This window comes from Ranitomeya imitator, chromosome 6 (assembly GCF_032444005.1).
Source record: "Ranitomeya imitator isolate aRanImi1 chromosome 6, aRanImi1.pri, whole genome shotgun sequence".
NCBI classification, from domain to species: Eukaryota; Metazoa; Chordata; class Amphibia; order Anura; family Dendrobatidae; genus Ranitomeya; species Ranitomeya imitator.
Window position 1 is genome coordinate 289,387,967 of NC_091287.1, and position 20,091 is coordinate 289,408,057.

The 20,091-nt window shown below is 40.7% G+C and overlaps 1 protein-coding gene across 1 annotated transcript in view; it reads left to right on the forward strand.

Annotated features, from left to right (window-relative positions):
• TNFRSF11A (TNF receptor superfamily member 11a) overlaps positions 1-20,091 on the forward strand; it is a 203,780-nt gene that overhangs the window by 103,220 nt on the left and 80,469 nt on the right. The window contains exon 2 of the mRNA XM_069730634.1: positions 18,056-18,125. Coding sequence (XP_069586735.1) covers positions 18,056-18,125 — 70 coding nt within the window. The remainder of the gene's footprint in view (positions 1-18,055; positions 18,126-20,091) is intronic.

Sequence of the window (20,091 nt, forward strand, 5' to 3'; positions counted from 1 at the left end):
AGTTTGGTCTCACCCCTTTGATGTCCTGGAAAAGGCTATGCTTCCAATAAGGAAACCAGGGGAAGCGGTATGTTGCATTGGCTGCCCTGTCATGCCCCGTGCCAGTCTCCCGTAGTCTCCTGTCCTGACAAGGACAGTACCCAAGTGTGGTCATGTCTTAGAAGATGTCCCTTAATTCCCTCCTGATGCGTTTCATCCACTAGTCGAAGTGGACTCATTATGGGAATGGGAGTATATAGAGATATTAGGGTTCTGAGTTTCAGAACCATAGTGAATATTTTTGGACATCTTTGCACATGCCAATTTTCAGTTATTTCTCATAACCCCTTTCCCATGTACAGCACCATGGAATTAATGGTGCTATATAAATAAATAATAATAAATTTAATTTATGCATAAAATTGAGGGTCCCTCTTCCACATATACAGTGGGGGAAAGTATTTGATCCCTTGCTGATTTTGTTAGCCCAATGACAAAGACATGAATAGTCTATAATTTTAAGTGTAGGTTAATTTTAACATTGCGAGATAGAATATCAAAAATAAAATCCAGAAAATCACATTGTATACATTTATATAAATGTATTTGCATTTTTCAGTGAGATTAAGTATTTGATTCTTCTGGCTAACAAGACTTAACCCTTGTTAGCAAGCACAGCAAGCAGTCAGATGTTTTTTGTAGCTGATGATGAGGTTTGCGCACATGTGAGGAGGATTTTTGGTCCACTACTCTTTGCAGATCATCTCTAAATCATTAAGATTTTGAGGCTGTCGCTTGGTAACTCAGAGCTTCAACTCCTTCTATAAGTTTTCTATGGTATTAAGGTCTGGAGATTGGCTAGTCCACTCCATGACCTTAATGTGTTTTTGAGCCACTCCATTGTTGCCTTGACTGTATGTTTTGGGTCATTGTCTTGCTGAAAGACTCAGCCACGACCTATTTTTAATGTCTTAGCGTAGTGAAGGAGGTTGTCACTTAGGATTTTATCGTAAATGGCTACATCCATTCTTCCATTGATGTGGTGAAGTAGTCTTGTGGCCTTAGCAAAGACCCCCCAAAACACCTCTATGCTTGACAGTGGGGATGGTGTTCTTTGGGTCATAGGCAGCATTTGTCTTCCCCCAAACACGGCGAGTTGAGTTAATGCCAAAAACCTTAATTTTTGTCTCATCTGAGCACCGCACCTTCTCCCAATCACTCACAGAATCATCCAGTTGTTCATTGGCAAGCTTCAGACAGGCCTGCACATGTACCTTCTTGAGCAGGGGGACCTTGCGGGCACTGCAGGATTTTAAATCTTTACGGCGTAATGTGTTACCAATGTCTTTCTTGGTGACTGTGGTCTCAGCTGCCTTGAGATCATTAACAAGTTCCCCCGTGTAATTTTAGGCTGATCTCTCACCTTCCTCATGATCAAGGATACCCCTTGAGGTAAGATCTTGCATGGTGTCCCATATCGATGTCGATTGACAGTCACTTTGTATTTCTTCCATTTTCTTACTATGGCACCAACCGTTGTCTCCTCACCCAGCGTCTTACTTATGGTTTTGTAGCCCATTCCTGCTTTGTGCAGGTCTACGATCTTGTCCCTGACAGCCTTAGAAAGCTCTTTGGTCTTGTCCCTGTTGTAGAGGTTGAGTCTGACTGATTAATTGAGTCTGTGGACAGCAGTCTTGCATCTTGTGTACCTGTCTTGTTAGGTTCCCGTGCGGTCGGCGGCACGTCAAAACGACGCACGCAGAGGCATCTGCAGACAAACATGTCCATGCGTACCCACTGTTAAAGATAGGTACGCAAAACGCATGCGTAGCTGTGCGGATATGAAGGGAAAAAGTATGCAGCCTTACGCAGGGCTGCCGAACGCAAATGTGTACTTAGCCTAAGACCGCTGCCTTTAATGCATGTAACGAGGTGATTAGGAGCGTCTAACAGGTCTGGATGAGCCAGAACGCTTAATGGTTGGTAGAGGATCAAATACTTATTTCTCACTGCAAAATGCAAATAAATGTATATAATTTATACAATGTGATTTTCTGGATTTTATCTTTGATATTCTATCTCTCAATGTTAAAATTAATCTACCCTTAAAACTATAGACTGTTCATGTCTTTGTCAGTGGGTAAGCTTACAAAATCAGCAAGGGAATTATATACTTATTTCCCCCTCTGTATATGTGAAAGAGTATACCTATGATGAGGGACCCTAAATTTTATACATAAATTAAATTTATAATATTACCAAAATATGAGTGCATTGAAGCACTCACAGACCACTATGACACACAAAAATATAATAAAATCAATAAAGTTTATTGAAAAACAATTTTAAAACAATACAAAAATACCATATGAGGATATCAAAAAGACTCTGACAAAATTCCATATTTAAGCAGCAGGAATGTAGTTATGTATCTCGTGGGAAGCATGCTAGTACCATAAAAAATTGTAACCTTGGTCAAGTAAAAAAACTCACATAAAAATCATTTAAGGTCCTAATGTTATGTATATAAACCTGGATGATAAGAGCCTAGTTTCACTTAGACGCCCATGGAATCATATATTTGCAGCTGGTTAGAAAATACTATTAAAACATAGCTTTTATTATTATACGCTAAAATCACTATATTACCACGTGGTTACAAAGTGCCGGTGCTCACAACATAGTGCAAAACATAAAACCGTAAGAAAATCTTGGCAAACCACACATATGCCTCTTTCCCAGGGTTAGTAGAATTTTAGCCCTTTATTGGGTATAGCAGATAATGGAGATACCACATCAGTCCCCTTTACTATTGCTTGTTACCTCTGAGGGGCGTTTTTTCTTTCAGCACCTTCCCTGGACACGGAAAGAGTGCTATACATTTCACCCCACAGTTAACCTAGTAATGTGACCAAAATCCGTCTGGTTTAGACCAACAAACCAATGTACATGCTGGCATATGCCCAGAAAACACAGCGGATCCTCTTGCTGTCACTTATTACTGCATATGGTGTTTACACATAAAACGCATGCTCCATAAATAAACAGAGGAATACAGAAACCTCTCTCATGTTATTAAACCATAGATGCTTCCGGAATACATATATACCCCTCTCAATACACTGGTAGGTATATGTTCAATTGGTGCATCGAATGGATTTATATCAAAATATGTTAAGGTTTATACTCATCCATGGGACCGGGTCTTCCCAGCGGTGCCTTTTCAGAGTGCCAGGGATCCTTCTCTTTGATAAGTGCAACGTAGCACTCCGTTCCTCAATCCCTCTAGAGCTGATGTCTCCCAACGTTTCATAATAATATTCATCAGGGGGGTACTGACATCTTAGCAGCATACATCGGTGAGCATTGAGCATTGCCAGGGAAGGTGCTGAAAGAAAAAACGCCCCTCAGAGGTAACAAGCAATAGTAAAGGGGACTGATGTGGTATCTCCATTATCTGCTATACCCAATAAAGGGCTAAAATTCTACTAACCCTGGGAAAGAGGCATATGTGTGGTTTGCCAAGATTTTCTTACGGTTTTATGTTTTGCACTATGTTGTGAGCACCGGCACTTTGTAACCACGTGGTAATATAGTGATTTTAGCGTATAATAATAAAAGCTATGTTTTAATAGTATTTTCTAACCAGCTGCAAATATCTGTAGACTATACGGGTTGTATTTCAATATTGTCCTTCGCTGATAAAGAGCCCATGGAATCATAGTAGATAAAGTTAATGCTTACCCATGTTGAATATCGCTGCAGTAGTGCCCCTGTATATGTGGAAGAGTATACCTATGATGAGGGACCCTAAATTTTATACATAAATTAAATTTATGAGATCAAATAACTGAAAATTGGCATGTACATATTTATTTGCCCATTTTGTGATGAAGCCCCTAAGGGTATGTGCAGACGTTGCGGTTTTTCCCGTGGATTTGCGGCAATTTTGATGCTGCGAATCTGCAACAGTTTCCCATGCGGTTTACAGTACCATGTAAACCCAATCCGCTGTGCTCATGCTGCGGAGAAAAACGTGCGGAAACGCAGCATTGTTTTTTACGTAGCATGTTAATTCTTTGTGCGGATCTGCAGCGTTTCTGCACCCATTGACTTGCATTGAGTCGGACACATCCACAGCAAAACCGCAGATCTAAAAAAGATCTGCGGTTTAGCTCTGGGGGAAACGCTGCAGATCGGGAGGAGGGAGTGTGTGAGGGGAGTGTGGGTGGTGACTGTGTGCGTGTATGTGTGCGGGGCCTGCGGGCGGTCGCGGCTCTATGCAGGGCTGTCGGGGGTCTGTGCCGAACTCTGTGCGGGGCTGTCGGGGGTCTGTGCGGGGCTGTCGGGGGTCTGCCGTGACTGTCGAGGGTCTTCCGGGGGTGTGTGTGGGGCTGTCGGGGTCTGCCATAACTGTCGGGGGTCTGTCGTGGCTGTCGGGGGTCTGTGCGGGCTGTCAGGGGGGTCTTGGGGGTGTGTGTGTGCATGCAGGCATGCCTGCTACAGTTACAGTGATTGATACATTAGCCAATGATGGGACAGTAGTAGTCCCATCATCCGGCTAATGTGTTGAATGTAAAAAAAACCCACATACACAACTAGCTTTTCTAGCTATAAAATATAGGGGGACCCCACATCATTTTTTTTTTAGGGTCCCCCTATTTTAATAGCCAGTAAGGGCTACGAAGACAGCTGCGGGCTGATATTCATAGCCTGGGAAGGGGCCATGGGTATTACCCCCTTCCCAGTCTACAAATATTGGCCCCTGGCCTTCGACTTTCCCCCTCTGGCGCAGAAAATTGCGCGGGAGCCCACAACACTTTTTTTCCTTTTTTTTTTTTTATTAAACGTTCATTAATCAACATCGGCCTTGCTATTATACAGTTGTGGCCAAAATTATTGACACCCCTGCAATTCTGTCAGATAATACTCAGTTTCTTCCTGAAAATGATTGCAATCACAAATTCTTTGTAATTATTATCTTCATTTAATTTGTCTTAAATGAAAAAACACAAAAGAGAATGAAGCAAAAAGCAAAACATTGATCATTTCACACAAAACTCCAAAAATAGGCAGACAAAAGTATTGGCACCATCAGCCTAATACTTGGTTGCACAGCCTTTAGCCAAAATAACTGTGACCAACCGCTTCCGGTAACCATCAATGAGTTTCTTACAATGCTCTGCTGGAATTTTAGACCATTCATCTTTGGCAAACTGCTCCAGGTCCCTGATATTTGAAGGGTGCCTTCTCCAAACTGCCATTTTTAGATCTCTCCACAGGTGTTCTATGGAATTCAGGTCTGGACTCATTGCTGGCCACCTTAGAAGTCTCCAGTGCTTTCTCTTAAACCATTTTCTAGTGCTTTTTTGAAGTGTGTTTTGGGTCATTGTCCTGCCTGAAGACCCATGACCTCTGAGGGAGACCCAGCTTTCTCACACTGGGCCCTACATTATGCTGCAAAATTTGTTGGTAGTCTTCAGACTTCATAATGCCATGCACACGGTCAAGCAGTCCAGTGCCAGAGGCAGCAAAGCAACCCCAAAACATCAGGGAACCTCCGCCATGTTTAACTGTAGGGACCGTGTTCTTTGAATGCCTCTTTTTTTCTCCTGTAAACTCTATGTTGATGCCTTTGCCTAAAAAGCTCTACTTTTGTCTCATCTGACCAGAGAACATTCTTCCAAAACGTTTTAGGCTTTTTCAGGTAAGTTTTGGCAAACTCCACCCTGTCTTTTTTATGTCTCGGGGTAAGAAGTGAGGTCTTCCTGGGTCTCCTACCATACAGTCCCTTTTCATTCAGACGCCGACGGATAGTACGGGTTGACACTGTTGTACCCTCGGACTGCAGGGCAGCCTGAACTTGTTTGGATGTTAGTCGAGGTTCTTTATCCAACATCCGCACAATCTTGCGTTGAAATCTCTTGTCAATTTTTCTTTTACGTCCACATCTAGGGAGGTTAGCCACAGTGCCAAGGGCTTTAAACTTCTTGATGACACTGCGCATGGTAGACACAGGAACATGCAAGTCTTTGGAGATGGATTTGTAGCCTTGAGATTGCTCATGCTTCCTTGCAATTTGGATTCTCAAGTCCTCAGACAGTTCTTTGGTCTTCTTTCTTTTCTCCATGCTCAATGTGGTACACACAAGGACACAGGACAGAGGTTGAGTTAACTTTAATCCATGTCAACTGGCTACAAGTGTGATTTAGTTATTGCCAACACCTGTTAGGTGCCACAGATAAGTTACAGATGCTGTTAATTACACAAATTAGAGAAGCATCACATGATTTTTCGAACAGTGCCAATACTTTTGTCCACCCCCTTTTTATGTTTGGTGTGGAATTATATCCAATTTGGCTTTAGGACAATTCTTTTTGTGTTTTTTCATTTTAGGGCTCTTCTCCATTTGCGAGAAACACGTTTTTGTCTCGCATGTGAAAACCAAGCTCTGGCGCCGGCACTTGGGAGCTTAGCGTGCAGCTCCATGTGTTGCTATGCAGCCGCACGCTCCGCTCTGGAGTGCCGTTACCAGATCTTGGTTTTCACATGCGAAACACGGACGTTTTCTCGCAAATGGAAAAGAGCCCTAAGACAAATTAAATGAAGATAATAATAATAACAAAGAATTTGTGTTTGCAGTCATTTTCAGGAAGAAACTGAGTATTATCTGACAGAATAGCAGGGGTGTCAATACTTTTGGCCACAACTGTATATCTATGGATATATCTATCTATAGATACATATATATATCTATCCATATATCTATCTGGCTACTTTCACACATCAGGTTTTTTGCCGTCAGGCAAAGTTCAGCGAGTTTTGAAAAAAAGGATCAGTTTTTTTCTCATTGAGTTGTATTGGCACCAGATTGCGCCTGATGGCCACACTTTTCATCCGTTTTTTGCCGGATCCGTCAAAAAAAGCTGTTTGCGGTGGACAGAACGTTTTTTCTGTCTGGCGAAAAAACGCACAGTGATGGATCCTGCAAAAAACATATGAAACTGAGATGTGAAATGATGAATCCGGCCTCCGAATTCGTTTTTTCATGCATTTTTTTCCATTGAAATCATGCACATTTTCCGTTTTCTCTCTCTAAAAAAAAACGGATCAGTTGCATCAGTTTTTTACTATTTGCAATAGATCAGTTTTTTCAAAAATTCGCCGGATCCTGCCAGACGGAAAAAACTGATGTGTGAAAGTAGCCTAACTATCCATATATCCATCTACATCTATCCATAGATAGATCTATCCATAGATCTATCTATTCATATACAGTATCTATAGATCTATCTATATGTAGATCTATCTATATATCTATTTCAATCCTTCTATCTATAGATAGATAGATAGATACAGTCATGGACAAAAATTTGGAGAATGAGACAAATATTAATTTTTCCAAAGTCTACTGCTTCATTTTTTCTAATGGCAATTTGCATATACTCCTGAATGTCAGAGTGATCAGCTTAACAGCAATTACTGTATTTGCAAAGTCAATATTTGCCCAGAAAATGAACTTTAACCCCCAAAACACATTTCAACATCATTGCAGTCCTGCCTTAAAAGGAGCAGCTAACATCGTTTTAGTGATTGATCCATTAACACAGGTGTGGGTGTTGATGAGGACAGGGCTGGCGATCAATCAGTCATGATTAAGTAAGAATGACATCACTGGACACTTTAAAAGGAGGCTGGTGCTTGGTATCATTGTTTCTCTTCAGTTAATCATGGTTATCTCTAAAGAAACACGTGCAGCCATCATTGCACTGCACAAAAATGGCCTAATAGGGAAGAGTATCGCAGCTACAAAGATTGCACCTCAGTCAACAATCTATCGCATCATCAAGAACTTCAAGGAGAGAGCTTCCATTGTTGTCAAAAAGGCTCCAGGGCGCCCAAGAAAGACCAGCAAGCGCCAGGACCATATCTTAAAACTGTTTCAGCTGCGGGATCGGACTACCAGCAGTGCCGAGCTTGCTCAGGAATGACAGCAGGCTGGTGTGAGTGCTTCTGCACGCACTGTGAGGCGGAGACTCTTTGAGCAAGGCCTGGTTTCAAGGAGGGCAGCAAAGAAGCCACTTCTCTCGAGAAAAAACATCAGGGACCGCCTGATATTCTGCAAAAGGTACAGGGAGTGGACTGCTGAGGACTGGGGCAAAGTCATTTTGTCTGATGAATCCCCTTTTCGATTGTTTGGGACATCTGGAAAACAGCTTATTCGGAGAAGAAGAGGTGAGCGCTACCACCAGTCTTGTCTCATGCCAACTGTAAAGCATCCTGAAACCATTCATCTGTGGGGTTGCTTCTCAGCCAAGGGAATCGGCTCACTCACAGTCTTGCCTAAAAACACAGCCATGAATAATGAATGGTACCAGAATGTCCTCCAAGAGCAACTTCTCCCAACTGTCCAAGAGCAGTTTGGCGCCCAACAATGCCTTTTCCAGCATGATGGAGCACCTTGCCATAAAGCAAAGGTGATAACTAAATGGCTCATGGAACAAAACATAGAGATTTTGGGTCCATGGCCTGGAAACTTCCCAGATCTTAATCCCATTGAGAACTTGTGGTCAATCATCAAGAGACGGGTGAACAAACAAAAACCAACAAATTTTGGCAAAATGCAAGCATTGATTATGCAAGAATGGACTGCTATCAGTCAGGATTTGGTCCAGAAGTTGATTGAGAGCATGCCAGGGAGAATTGCAGAGGTCTTGAAGAAGAAGGGTCAACACTGCAAATATTGACTAGCTGCATTAACTCATTCTAACTGTCAATATAACCTATTGGTACTCATAATATGATTGCAATTATATTTCTGTATGTGATATAAACATCAGACAAACACTAATAAAAACCAGAGGGCAGCAGATCATGTGAAAATATAATTTTGGTGTCATTCTCAAAAATTTTGGCCATGACTGTAGATAGATAGATAGCTAGATAGTGCTGCCATCGTTTTTCTGGATAATAGATAGATAGATAGATAGATAGATAGATAGATAGATAGATAGATAGATAGATAGAAGGAATGAGATAAATATATCTATGGATAGATGTAGATAGATATATGGATAGATAGATATATCTATCCATATATCTATCTACATCTATCCATAGATATACTACATCTATCCATAGATATATTTATCTCATTCCTTCCATCTATCTATCTATATCCCATTCCTTCCATCTATCTATCTATGATATGAATGAGATAGATAGATAGATAGATAGATAGATAGATAGATAGATGATAGATATAATAGATGGATAGAAGGAATGAGATAGCTATAGATAGATAGATAGATAGATAGAAAGAATGAGCTAGATAGATAGATGACAGATAGATCTATAGATAGATAATATCTATCGATCTATGTATAGATATATCTATTTATCTATCCCATTCCTTCCATCTATCTATTGATAGAAGGAATGAGAGATAGATATAATAGATAGATAGAAGAAATGAGATAGATGATAGATAGATAGAAGGAATGAGATAGATAGAAGGAATGAGATAGATGATGGATATAATAGATAGATAGAAGAAATGAGATAGATGATAGATAGAATAGATAGAAAGAATGAGCTAGATAGATAGATAGATGACAGATAGATCTATAGAAAGATAATATCTATCGATCTATGTATAGATCTATTTATCTATCTCATTCAATCTATCATCTATCTCATTCCTTCTGTCTGTGTCTATTGAAGGAATGAGATAGATGATAGATATAATAGATAGATAGAAGAAATGAGATAGATGATAGAAGGAATGAGATAGATGATAGATAGAATAGATAGAAAGAATGAGCTAGATAGATAGATCTATAGATAGATAATATCTATCGATCTTTGTATAGATCTTTCTATCCATCTAGCTAATTCCTGCTATCTATCTATCTATCTATCTATCTATCTATCTATCTCATTCCTTCTATCTATCGCATTCCTTCTATCTATCTGTCTATCTATCTGTTTATCTGTGTGTAATGGAGGGTGGGTTGGATAAATGTAAAAGAGGAGGTTGGACAAGAAATGACATCATAAATCTTTTTTTTGTTCAATAATACATCTTTATTTAGCTTTCAAAAATGTGAAAAAAGCGCATAAACGCACCTGCGTTTTCAGCCAAGAGCTGCGGATTTAGTGCAGAAAAATACGCAGGCAAATCTGCAACGTGTGCACATACCCTAAAAATTTCTGGTGCAAGCAATTTCTTTCATAAGTCACATGCTTAGTGAAAGGAAGTCAACCTTTATGCACATCACAAGAAGAAGGAAATTGCATTGGCGTTTGAATCATTCTTATCTTGTATGTGTTCTATCAGAGAACGGGAGCCATTTTGGTGATTGATCTATGATGCTCTCTGGGGCAGACAAATAATGGCCTGATGGTCTTTCCTATGTAAAACAATTCAAAGGGACAAAAAATAATGTAAACTACATAACATGCTCTACAGGTAATGAAATCCCTGACTACATGTGAAATGCCCCCTATCTGGAGCTGTTTGGTTAAAGTTAAATATAAAGAACAAATAGAACAATCCCCACATTTTGAAACTATCTTATGGACTCAAATTTTCTAACCAAAATATCCTTTACATTGAAGTTTTAAGAGATCGTGAGTACAATTTCCTTCTTTTGATGTTATGCCACTGTTTATTTTTGTTTTTGTTTTTTTTCAAAACGCACCTGAAGTCTCTGAATGTTCTAGCCTGTCTCAGCTTACATTTCAGAGGAGTGATTAGCAGTGGCACACATCTCCCCTGCATGCCACCTGTTTGCAATTTAAGTGTCACATGGTCTGTCAATATACACACCATTTCTGAAGTTAACAGGCCTGTTAGACAAGTCAGGAGCAAAGATGTTGAGAAGTTCAAGTCAGGGTTGGGATTTTAAAGAACAAAAAATACCAATCTCTGATGATACTCTAGAGCACCATCAAATCCATTATCATCAAATGGAAAGAACATGATACCACAACAAATCTGCCAAGAGGAGGCAGCTCACCAAAACTCTCAGCCCGAGCAAGGAGGGCATTAATCAGAGAGGCAGCACAGACATCAAAAGTAATCCTGAAGGAGCTGCAGAGTTCCCAAGCAGAGACTGTCCATATGTCCATACGTGCACAATAAGTCGCACAATCCATAGAGGTGGCCTTTATGGAAGAGTGGGCAGAAAAAAAGCTTTTACTTACACACACAAATTGTAAGGCTCATTTTGAGTTTGCCAAAAGACCGATGTAAAATGGATGATTTTGCATGCGCTCTTGTGAACCATCAATAAGAAAAACTAGGATAAAGTTACTACAATGTTCCTTGTTCTTTTTTGGGAAAGGTGCTGAATGCTGACCATTGAATACTTATATATTTCATACTAGATGGTGGCCCGATTCTAACGTATCGGGTATTCTAGAATATGTAGGTAGTATATAGCACAGGCTACGTACTATATTGCACAGTGACGTAGTATATAACACAACTGACGTAGTATATAGCATAGCTACGTAGTATATAAGACAGCTACGTAGTATATAACACAACGTACGTAGTATATAGCAGTGCTATGTAGTATATAACACAGCCACGTAGTGTATTGCACAGGTATGTAGTATATTAGTCAGCCACGTAGTATATAGCAGAGCCATGTAGTATATAACATAGAGTGCGTTACACCGCGGTCCGTTAACGCTGGCATTAACCCTGTGTGAGCGCTCAGCGCTGACTGCAGGGCACTAAAGCAGCGGCCATTTCGCTGCCAGACTGTGGCTGTCGCTGATTGGTCGTGGCAATGGTCGTGGGCGTTTTGCAACGACCAATCAGCGACTTGGATTTCCATGACAGACAGAGGCCGCGACCAATGAATATCCGTGACAGACAGAAAGACGGAAGTGACCCTTAGACAATTGTATAGTAGACTAGATGGCAGCCCGATTCTAAAGAATCGGGAGTCTAGAATCCATATATACTTTATTTATTCAAATGTAAGAATAATACAATTAATAAATAATAGTAAGAAAGAACAAAAAATGGCTGCACTCACCAGCTCTTGACAATTCTTGTTATTTAAGGTACAGTTACACAGGATCCATGAACATGCTTATGAGGGGAGGGATGAAAGACATCAGACTTAGCACGCTGTTTGCGCTTACGTGCGGCATCGGCGGCTTTTCTCTCTGCATCATTACCATACTTTATATCAGACCTGATCTTACGTGCGCCATCATAAGCTTTGGACTCTGTGTCATTCGTATACTTAACAGTGTCCATGCGCTTGCATCTATCCTCTGTACTCTTGTTAGCACGCTGTTTGCGCTTACGTGCGGCATCGGCGTCTTTTTGCTCTGCATTATTAGTATACTTTCTATCAGACCTAATCTTACGTGCGCCATCAGCAGCTTTGGGCTCTGTGTCATTAGTATCCTTACTATTAGAGCTCATGTTGGCTAAGCTAAACAGCTTTAAGCGTGGTGGTGGCAAACAACAGGTTAATAAGAGGCAGTGTCAGGTAGTAGGAAAATAGCCAGTTAATAATAGGCAATAGTTCTTTGCAGGAATGCAGATATTAATAAATAGGCAGTTTATATTGCAGAGAAATTGCTGGGCAATAATGGACAATGTCCTTATGTGGCAAATAATAGAGCAATATACCCAATGTGGCAAAGAAGAGGTTAATAAACGGCAGTCTCTCAGTATAACAGTCAGTGAATAATAGGCAGTATATGGAGAAAACACCAAACAAAAGTTCAAAATTGGTGTGAAAATGTCACTGAACCACTTCACAACTAAATATATATAGTTTTGGTAAATGGTATTATCATTTTTTTGACGAAATTCGGCAGGAGCTTGAAGAGCAACGTCACTGGGCCCGCCTCCACGCAGTAGAAACTTGCTGTGAGGTAAAAATTCAAAAATCACACCAAAATGGCGGGCGGAGTGTGTCACAGTACGGCACGTTTCTGATTGGTCGCTCGCAGCAGGCGGCAACCAATCAGACACTGGACACTGTTGACGTCACTTATCTCCGGACATTAGCTCCGGACATTAGCTCCGGACATTAGCAGGAAGTAGTATTCTAGGCAATTATATATTAGACTAGATGGCAGCCCGATTCTAAAGAATCGGGAGTCTAGAATCCATATATACTTTATTTATTCAAATGTAAGAATAATACAATTAATAAATAATAGTAAGAAAGAACAAAAAATGGCTGCACTCACCAGCTCTGCATTATTAGTATACTTTCTATCAGACCTAATCTTACGTGCGCCATCAGCAGCTTTGGGCTCTGTGTCATTAGTATCCTTACTATTAGAGCTCATGTTGGCTAAGCTAAACAGCTTTAAGCGTGGTGGTGGCAAACAACAGGTTAATAAGAGGCAGTGTCAGGTAGTAGGAAAATAGCCAGTTAATAATAGGCAATAGTTCTTTGCAGGAATGCGGATATTAATAAATAGGCAGTTTATATTGCAGAGAAATTGCTGGGCAATAATGGACAATGTCCTTATGTGGCAAATAATAGAGCAATATACCCAATGTGGCAAAGAAGAGGTTAATAAACGGCAGTCTGTCAGTATAACAGTCAGTGAATAATAGGCAGTATATGGAGAAAACACCAAACAAAAGTTCAAAATTGGTGTGAAAATGTCACTGAACCACTTCACAACTAAATATATATAGTTTTGGTAAATGGTATTATCGTTTTTTTTGACGAAATTCGGCAGGAGCTTGAAGAGCAACGTCACTGGGCCCGCCTCCACGCAGTAGAAACTTGCTGTGAGGAAAAAATTCAAAAATCACACCAAAATGGTGGGCGGAGTGTGTCACAGTACGGCACGTTTCTGATTGGTCGCTCGCAGCAGGCGGCAACCAATCAGACACTGGACACTGTTGACGTCACTTATCTCCGGACATTAGCTCCGGACATTAGCTCCGGACATTAGCTCCGGACAGGAAGTTGGCACAAATTGCAGGAAGTAGTATTCTAGGCAATTATATATTAGATAGTTACCATGTGATTGTTAAGGCAGACCTGTGGATTTTGTTTGTTGAGATCTGCAGCACATCCTTTTCTAGTTGAATGGTTACATTTTTATATTGTATGACTTCCAAGGGTCACTATTAAACTTAAAAAAGGTATTGCCTTTTGTGTCATATAAATAGTATATGCCATAAATGTCTAAGAGATGCACGTTCCACTCTTTAACACATGGAACGCTCTACAATGAAGACTATGGGTGTTTTAGTGCTGCATTTCACAATTCCCCTACAATAGAATAGTGAGAGCTGCATGCATAATCAGCCACCACTGTAACTCACATATGGCTCTCTCTAATGAATCTTAATACTCTATTTGTGTTTCCCATCCCTGCTTCTGAGCAGTGTGATTCTCTGGAAATTACTGTATACAGAAGGATGTGGGACGCAGATTTTGCTCCCATTACTGTGAGAGTTGTCGTCATTGCTGGTCCAATCTCCCTGACCACCAGAATTGACATTTGTACTTGTAAATTTAATGTAATGCCTCATCAGAAGCCATACTGAATTGTCAGAGCTAGTAATTGCTGCATGGCTAATGGTGCAAGAGGAGTTCGTATGAGGAGGAGAGTTGAAGGAGTTATTAGTGACTGTTGCTTGGTTTGTATACGTGCTAATTCTTTATCCTTCTCTGTTTTGGTTTATTCCCCTACCTCCATGCCCCAGTGCATTCCTCTGTTACAGGTGAGTGAATATTTTGTATTCCTGGAGTTCTCTGTTAAGCCCTTGCTTGTGTTGCCTTGTTTATCAGGTTGGTGTGCTACGGTGCACAGTAGCGCCCACTCCTCCCTGGTTGGGGAAAGAGAACAGATGGAGTGCTAACTCAGGAAATGAGGCAAGAGCAGAGGCCCCAGCATCTTTGCCATCTAAAGTATCCCAAGAAGCAGGGTGAGCTAGGGCGCCCCCATAGTGTTAGAGACAGAGAAGGCGCCCCTGGTCCTGGGTCATCCGACAGCTGTGTCTTGACATTACCATAATGGTTTATTGGTGCACCAAACCAGTGTTCCTCACAGTGTGGGGTGAGCTGAGAAGGCACTGACTTGATTATATTATAATTGATGCTTTTTGTCCTTGGTTTAATGTTGTATTTAGTTCAGGAATCAAATGTTAACATAACTTAACTGACAACCGCTTTTTATGCTGCAAATGGCCTAGCGTAATCTGATAACCTATACTCGCCTACCTGTCCATCTCTGCTTAAGAATTGTGCTGCCTGAGTCTGTCTTCTTCCTAGACTAAGCTCATAAGAGCATGTAAAAAGTCATCTGATTTTCATCCAGAAAAAAACAATGATTTTTCATCCATATGCAATTCGTATGACAATCGTTTTTATATATCAGTGAATAAAAGATCCCCAAACTTTCGGTCTAGCCAATACTTTTGTATTGATGGCTTATCCTCAGCTTCCAGAATACGCCAACTGGCTGTGGGAATTCTTTGGTGTTCTGTGAATAATTTGACTAAATTATATCAGTTTATCTTGGGGTCAACATTCATTTTGTGATAAACTCCAGATGCATTCTTCTGAGCTCTTTTGCAAGACCCCAATTTTTCATTCATTTTGTTTCCTGATGGGTCCCTGTTTAACAGTCCTGTCTCCCTACCCCACAGCTTTTGAATCCGACCTGACACTCAACAAAGACGTATATCTTTAGTTTATTCAATTCTTGACATCCCTCCCCCTGACATTAAAGATTTAGGAATATTAAAATTACTAGGTAGATGGTACCATTTGAAAAGAAAGTCTGGCTGTTCATCTAGTAGAAACCTCTATTAAAATAATGCATGGGGCTTATTCTGTGCACTCAAGGTTACATTTACTTTTCACACATCTTCCCCAGAGTATTCCCTTTTGTCTTGACTTCTTGCCTCCATGTATTCTTAATGTGCCCTTTAGTAGTTCAATTTTGGACGGCAATTATTTATCTACGTAGCGGAAGCCCTACAGTTCCCTTTCTCTAGGACAGCTTCAGTGCTGTTACTGAGAAACAAGCCCCCTTGACATCAAAACCAAGCCCATAAATTAACTCAACATATTTGCACAACTGCAAGAATTCATATTGCAGCCATCTGGAAGATAAGCACCCTCTCTACTGATATGGTCAAGGATAGGATGAATAAAATGCCCCTGTGAAAAATAAATGCGTATAAAACTGATACAGGAAAGAAAAAAAGGTATCAACCACTGAGGACTCTCAATTCTAAATATTTTGCGTATAAACCTTGGAGCCTTGCATAAGTCATGGAGCCTTTCACTTGGACCTTACAGCTTTGGTTAGATTATGGGTGAATCTGAATTAGATGAATCCTGACCTCTTGAGGCTCTTTATGAGAGTCTTACTACCTCTATAGACAAGTAACATATGTTTATATATATATATATATATATATATATATATATATATATATGTCATGTTAATTATCTGAATGTCATGCTGAGTTACCCTGATCCTGATTTTGCCTGTCCCACTCCCAACATTTTTTTAAATTCTATTTGTATGGTTATTATACTTTTTTTCATTTTGTTGTATTGTTACTGATATGTTATTACTGGAAAACCTCAGTAGTAAATTTTTAATGTTATCTAAAATGTTCTCGTTTTTTGATAAAAGATTTGATTGCATGTACAACATGTTTTGTCTGACTAGCCCCCTGTGCAGGGACATCTATACTCGTATATAATTACCTAAAAGGTACTTCCGTCTGGTTCTAACTTCCGTCTGTCTGTAACGGAAATCCTGGGTCGCTGATTGGTCGCGGCCGGCCACGATCAATCAGCGATATTGGGGGGGGGGGGGATTAAACACTGCTTCATTTTTTATGCAGCATCAATAGTAAAAACACATTGTTAGAAATAATAAAAAAAACAAAACAAAAAAAACATTATATTCTCACCTTCCAAAGTCCGCCGTTGCCTTTCCTGCTTCTCGCGCTCCGATCCCAAGAATGCATTGGGGCAACGCCTCGAGATCACGTGGCGGTCTCCCGAGACCGCTACATGATCACGGGTTATTGCTGCCAGGCATTACTGGGAACGTAGCTTTGTGAGGAGCATCGGTAAAGGCCTCGGCTGGATCCGGGGGCTGACGGAAGGTGAGTATATAACTATTTTTTATTTTAATTGTTTATTTTAACAGGGATATGGTGCCCACATTGCTATGTACGACATGGCCTGTGTTATATGCTGCGTGGGCTGTGTTATATACTGCGTGGGCTGTGTTATATACTGCATGGGCTGTGCTATATACTACGTGCCTGTGTTATATACTGCATGGGCTGTGCTATATACTACGTGCCTGTGCTTCATACTACGTGGACTGTGCAATATACTACGTGGCTGTGTTATATACTGCGTGGGCTGTGTAATATACAGCATGCGCTGTGTTATATACTACGTGGCTGTGTTATATACTATGTGGGCTGTGCAATATAATACATGGCTGTGTTATATACTGCGTGCGCTGTGTTATATACTACGTGGCTGTGCTACATACTACGTGGGCTGTGCAATATACTGCATGGGCTGTGTTATATACTGCGTGGTCTGTGTTATATACTACGTGGCTGTGCATTCTAGAATACCCAAAGCGTTAGAATCGGGCCACCATCTAGTGTTTTCATATGTGTGTAGTTAGTGTAGGACTGAAAATACAATAATGTGAACATAGCCTTACATTGGGGCCAATCAGGGGTGGCAGCAGTCACGTGCCATATTAATGCTATCATGGCTTCCATTCTGAGTGATGAAGAGAACCGATCACCAGTGTGTGGCTGATAAGTTTTACTAAATAAAAAGGGAAGCCATAACTAGGTGATTGGTTCCCTTTAACTGTTTCTGTCAAGGTTCCCCACAGATGATTGCTGGGTGGTAAGGGGGAGTGGGTTGGAGGGTTGAGGGGGAGGGTGAATATCAGCAGGGGAACATTTTTTGAAAAGCTAATTGTCAAGTGATCCTTTTACCAAAATATGAATTGCCGAAGTCAGAGAAACCCTTTAATATGCTAGCATGTTCTCTTGTGTTTTTTTCAGAACTCTCTGAAATGTGATCCACATAAGCAGTATGAAAATCGTGGACGATGCTGCACTAAATGCCCACCTGGTATGTTTTAAATAAACTGCTAAGACATCTCTTTATGGTGTGTGTATATAGGGCTTCATTTTCTGGAGAACATATTGACAGGCTAAGGCCTCTTTCACACTTCGTCTTTTAGCTCCCGTCGAAATCCGTCGATTTTTGTAAAAACGGGATCCTGCAAATTTTTCTGCAGGATCCTGTATTTTCCCATAGACTTGTATTAGTGACGGATTGTGACGGATGGCCATCCGTTTCATCCGTCGTGCACTGGATCCATCGGAAAATTGTTGTTCGTCGGGCGGAGAAAACGTTCAGAGGAACGTTTTTTCTGCACGCTGGAAAATCGCTCAGCGACGGGTCCTGCGCTGCCCGTCGTTGGCTATAATGGAAGCCTATGAACGCAAGATTCATCGCTGATCATCAGAAACAGGAATCTAGCGACGAACCCATATAAGTCGCATCGACGCATTCTGACGGCCGCCTGCCGACGAAAGTGTGAAAGTAACCCAACAATGATATAGCAATGTGAAAGCACTGTGGATAAAACGTACGAGGCCCAAACAGAAAACAAACTCATCTCTGTGACAAAGTAATCTTCCTACTCAGAGCAAAGACCATATTCTATTTGGTTACGTGGATATTTAAGAGTAACCATTCTTTAATTTTTTATTTCAGAAATCGCGTCAAAAGAAGAAACTTTATAATATATCTTATCAGAAAAATATGCTTCGTTCTCCACCAGGACTGATCATTTATTCTCAAAATTATCAATTCACATGTAAAATCTCTAATCCATGATGAATCCATGTTACGCTATTGAAATAGGAGAAGGCAGTTGCTTCTGAATAAGATGACAGGATGGGGTAGGACTAGAGAAGAGCTTTGTCTCAAACTCCACCTTCCTCCTCCCTCCCTTCTACATAGAATCTTATCAGTAGCAGCTTCCATCTCCTATATTAGCAATGGGAACGTCTTAATACAGATTTTACCCATGAATTGAGAATTTTGAGAATGATATGATCAGTCCAGGTGGAGAAAGAAGCAGATCTTTCTGATAAGATACAGAGGTGTGAAAAAGTATGTGCCCCCTTCATGATTCCCTATTCTTTTGCATGTTTGTCACACTTAAGGCTATGTGCACACGTAGGAAATGTGGTGCAGAATTTTCTGCACTAAATCTGCATCTCCTGGCAGAATCCGCAGGTGCGGTTTTTATGCGATTTTAGTGTGTTTTTTTTGTGGGGAATTGATGCAGATTTTGTGCAGTTTTTACCATTGCAGATTTCTATTAATGGAGGGGTGCAGAAACGCCCAAATGAAGTGACATGCACTTCTTTGAAATCTGCAGCGTTTCCGCTCGGATTTTTCTGCACCATGTGCACAGCTTTTTTTTTTCACATTGATTTACATTGTACTGTAAATCACAGTGCAGATCTGCAGCGTTTCTGCAGCAGAAAAATCCGCTGCAGAACTGCACTAATTCTGCACTAAATCTGCATCGTGTGCACATACCCTAAATGTTTCAGATCACCAAACAAATTTAAATATTAGACAAAGACAACACATGTAAACACACAGTGCAGCTTTTAAATGAAGGCCTTTATTATTAAGGGAAAAAGAAATCCAAACCTACAGGGCGCAGTGTGAAAAAAGTGATTACTCCCCCCACCCACCTTAAAACATAAATTAACTGTGGTTGATCACATCTTTGGGAAGCAGAGTTCAAATTCCCTAGCCACACCTAGGCCTGATTACTGACACACTTGTTCTCAATCAAGAAATCACTTAACACTAGAAGTCCCAGAAATTTCGAGCTCCAAAGGTTCCAAGTCTAACCACACCATCAGAGGCTCTAGTGAACAGTCAGGTGATCGTTTAGTCACGCCCCTCCAGGCTCTCCACGGTCCATGGCACAGTAGTTCCACAAACCATGTCTGTGACAATGATCCACAAGACTTTTGGGAGAATACTCTGTAGACTCGTGAGATAA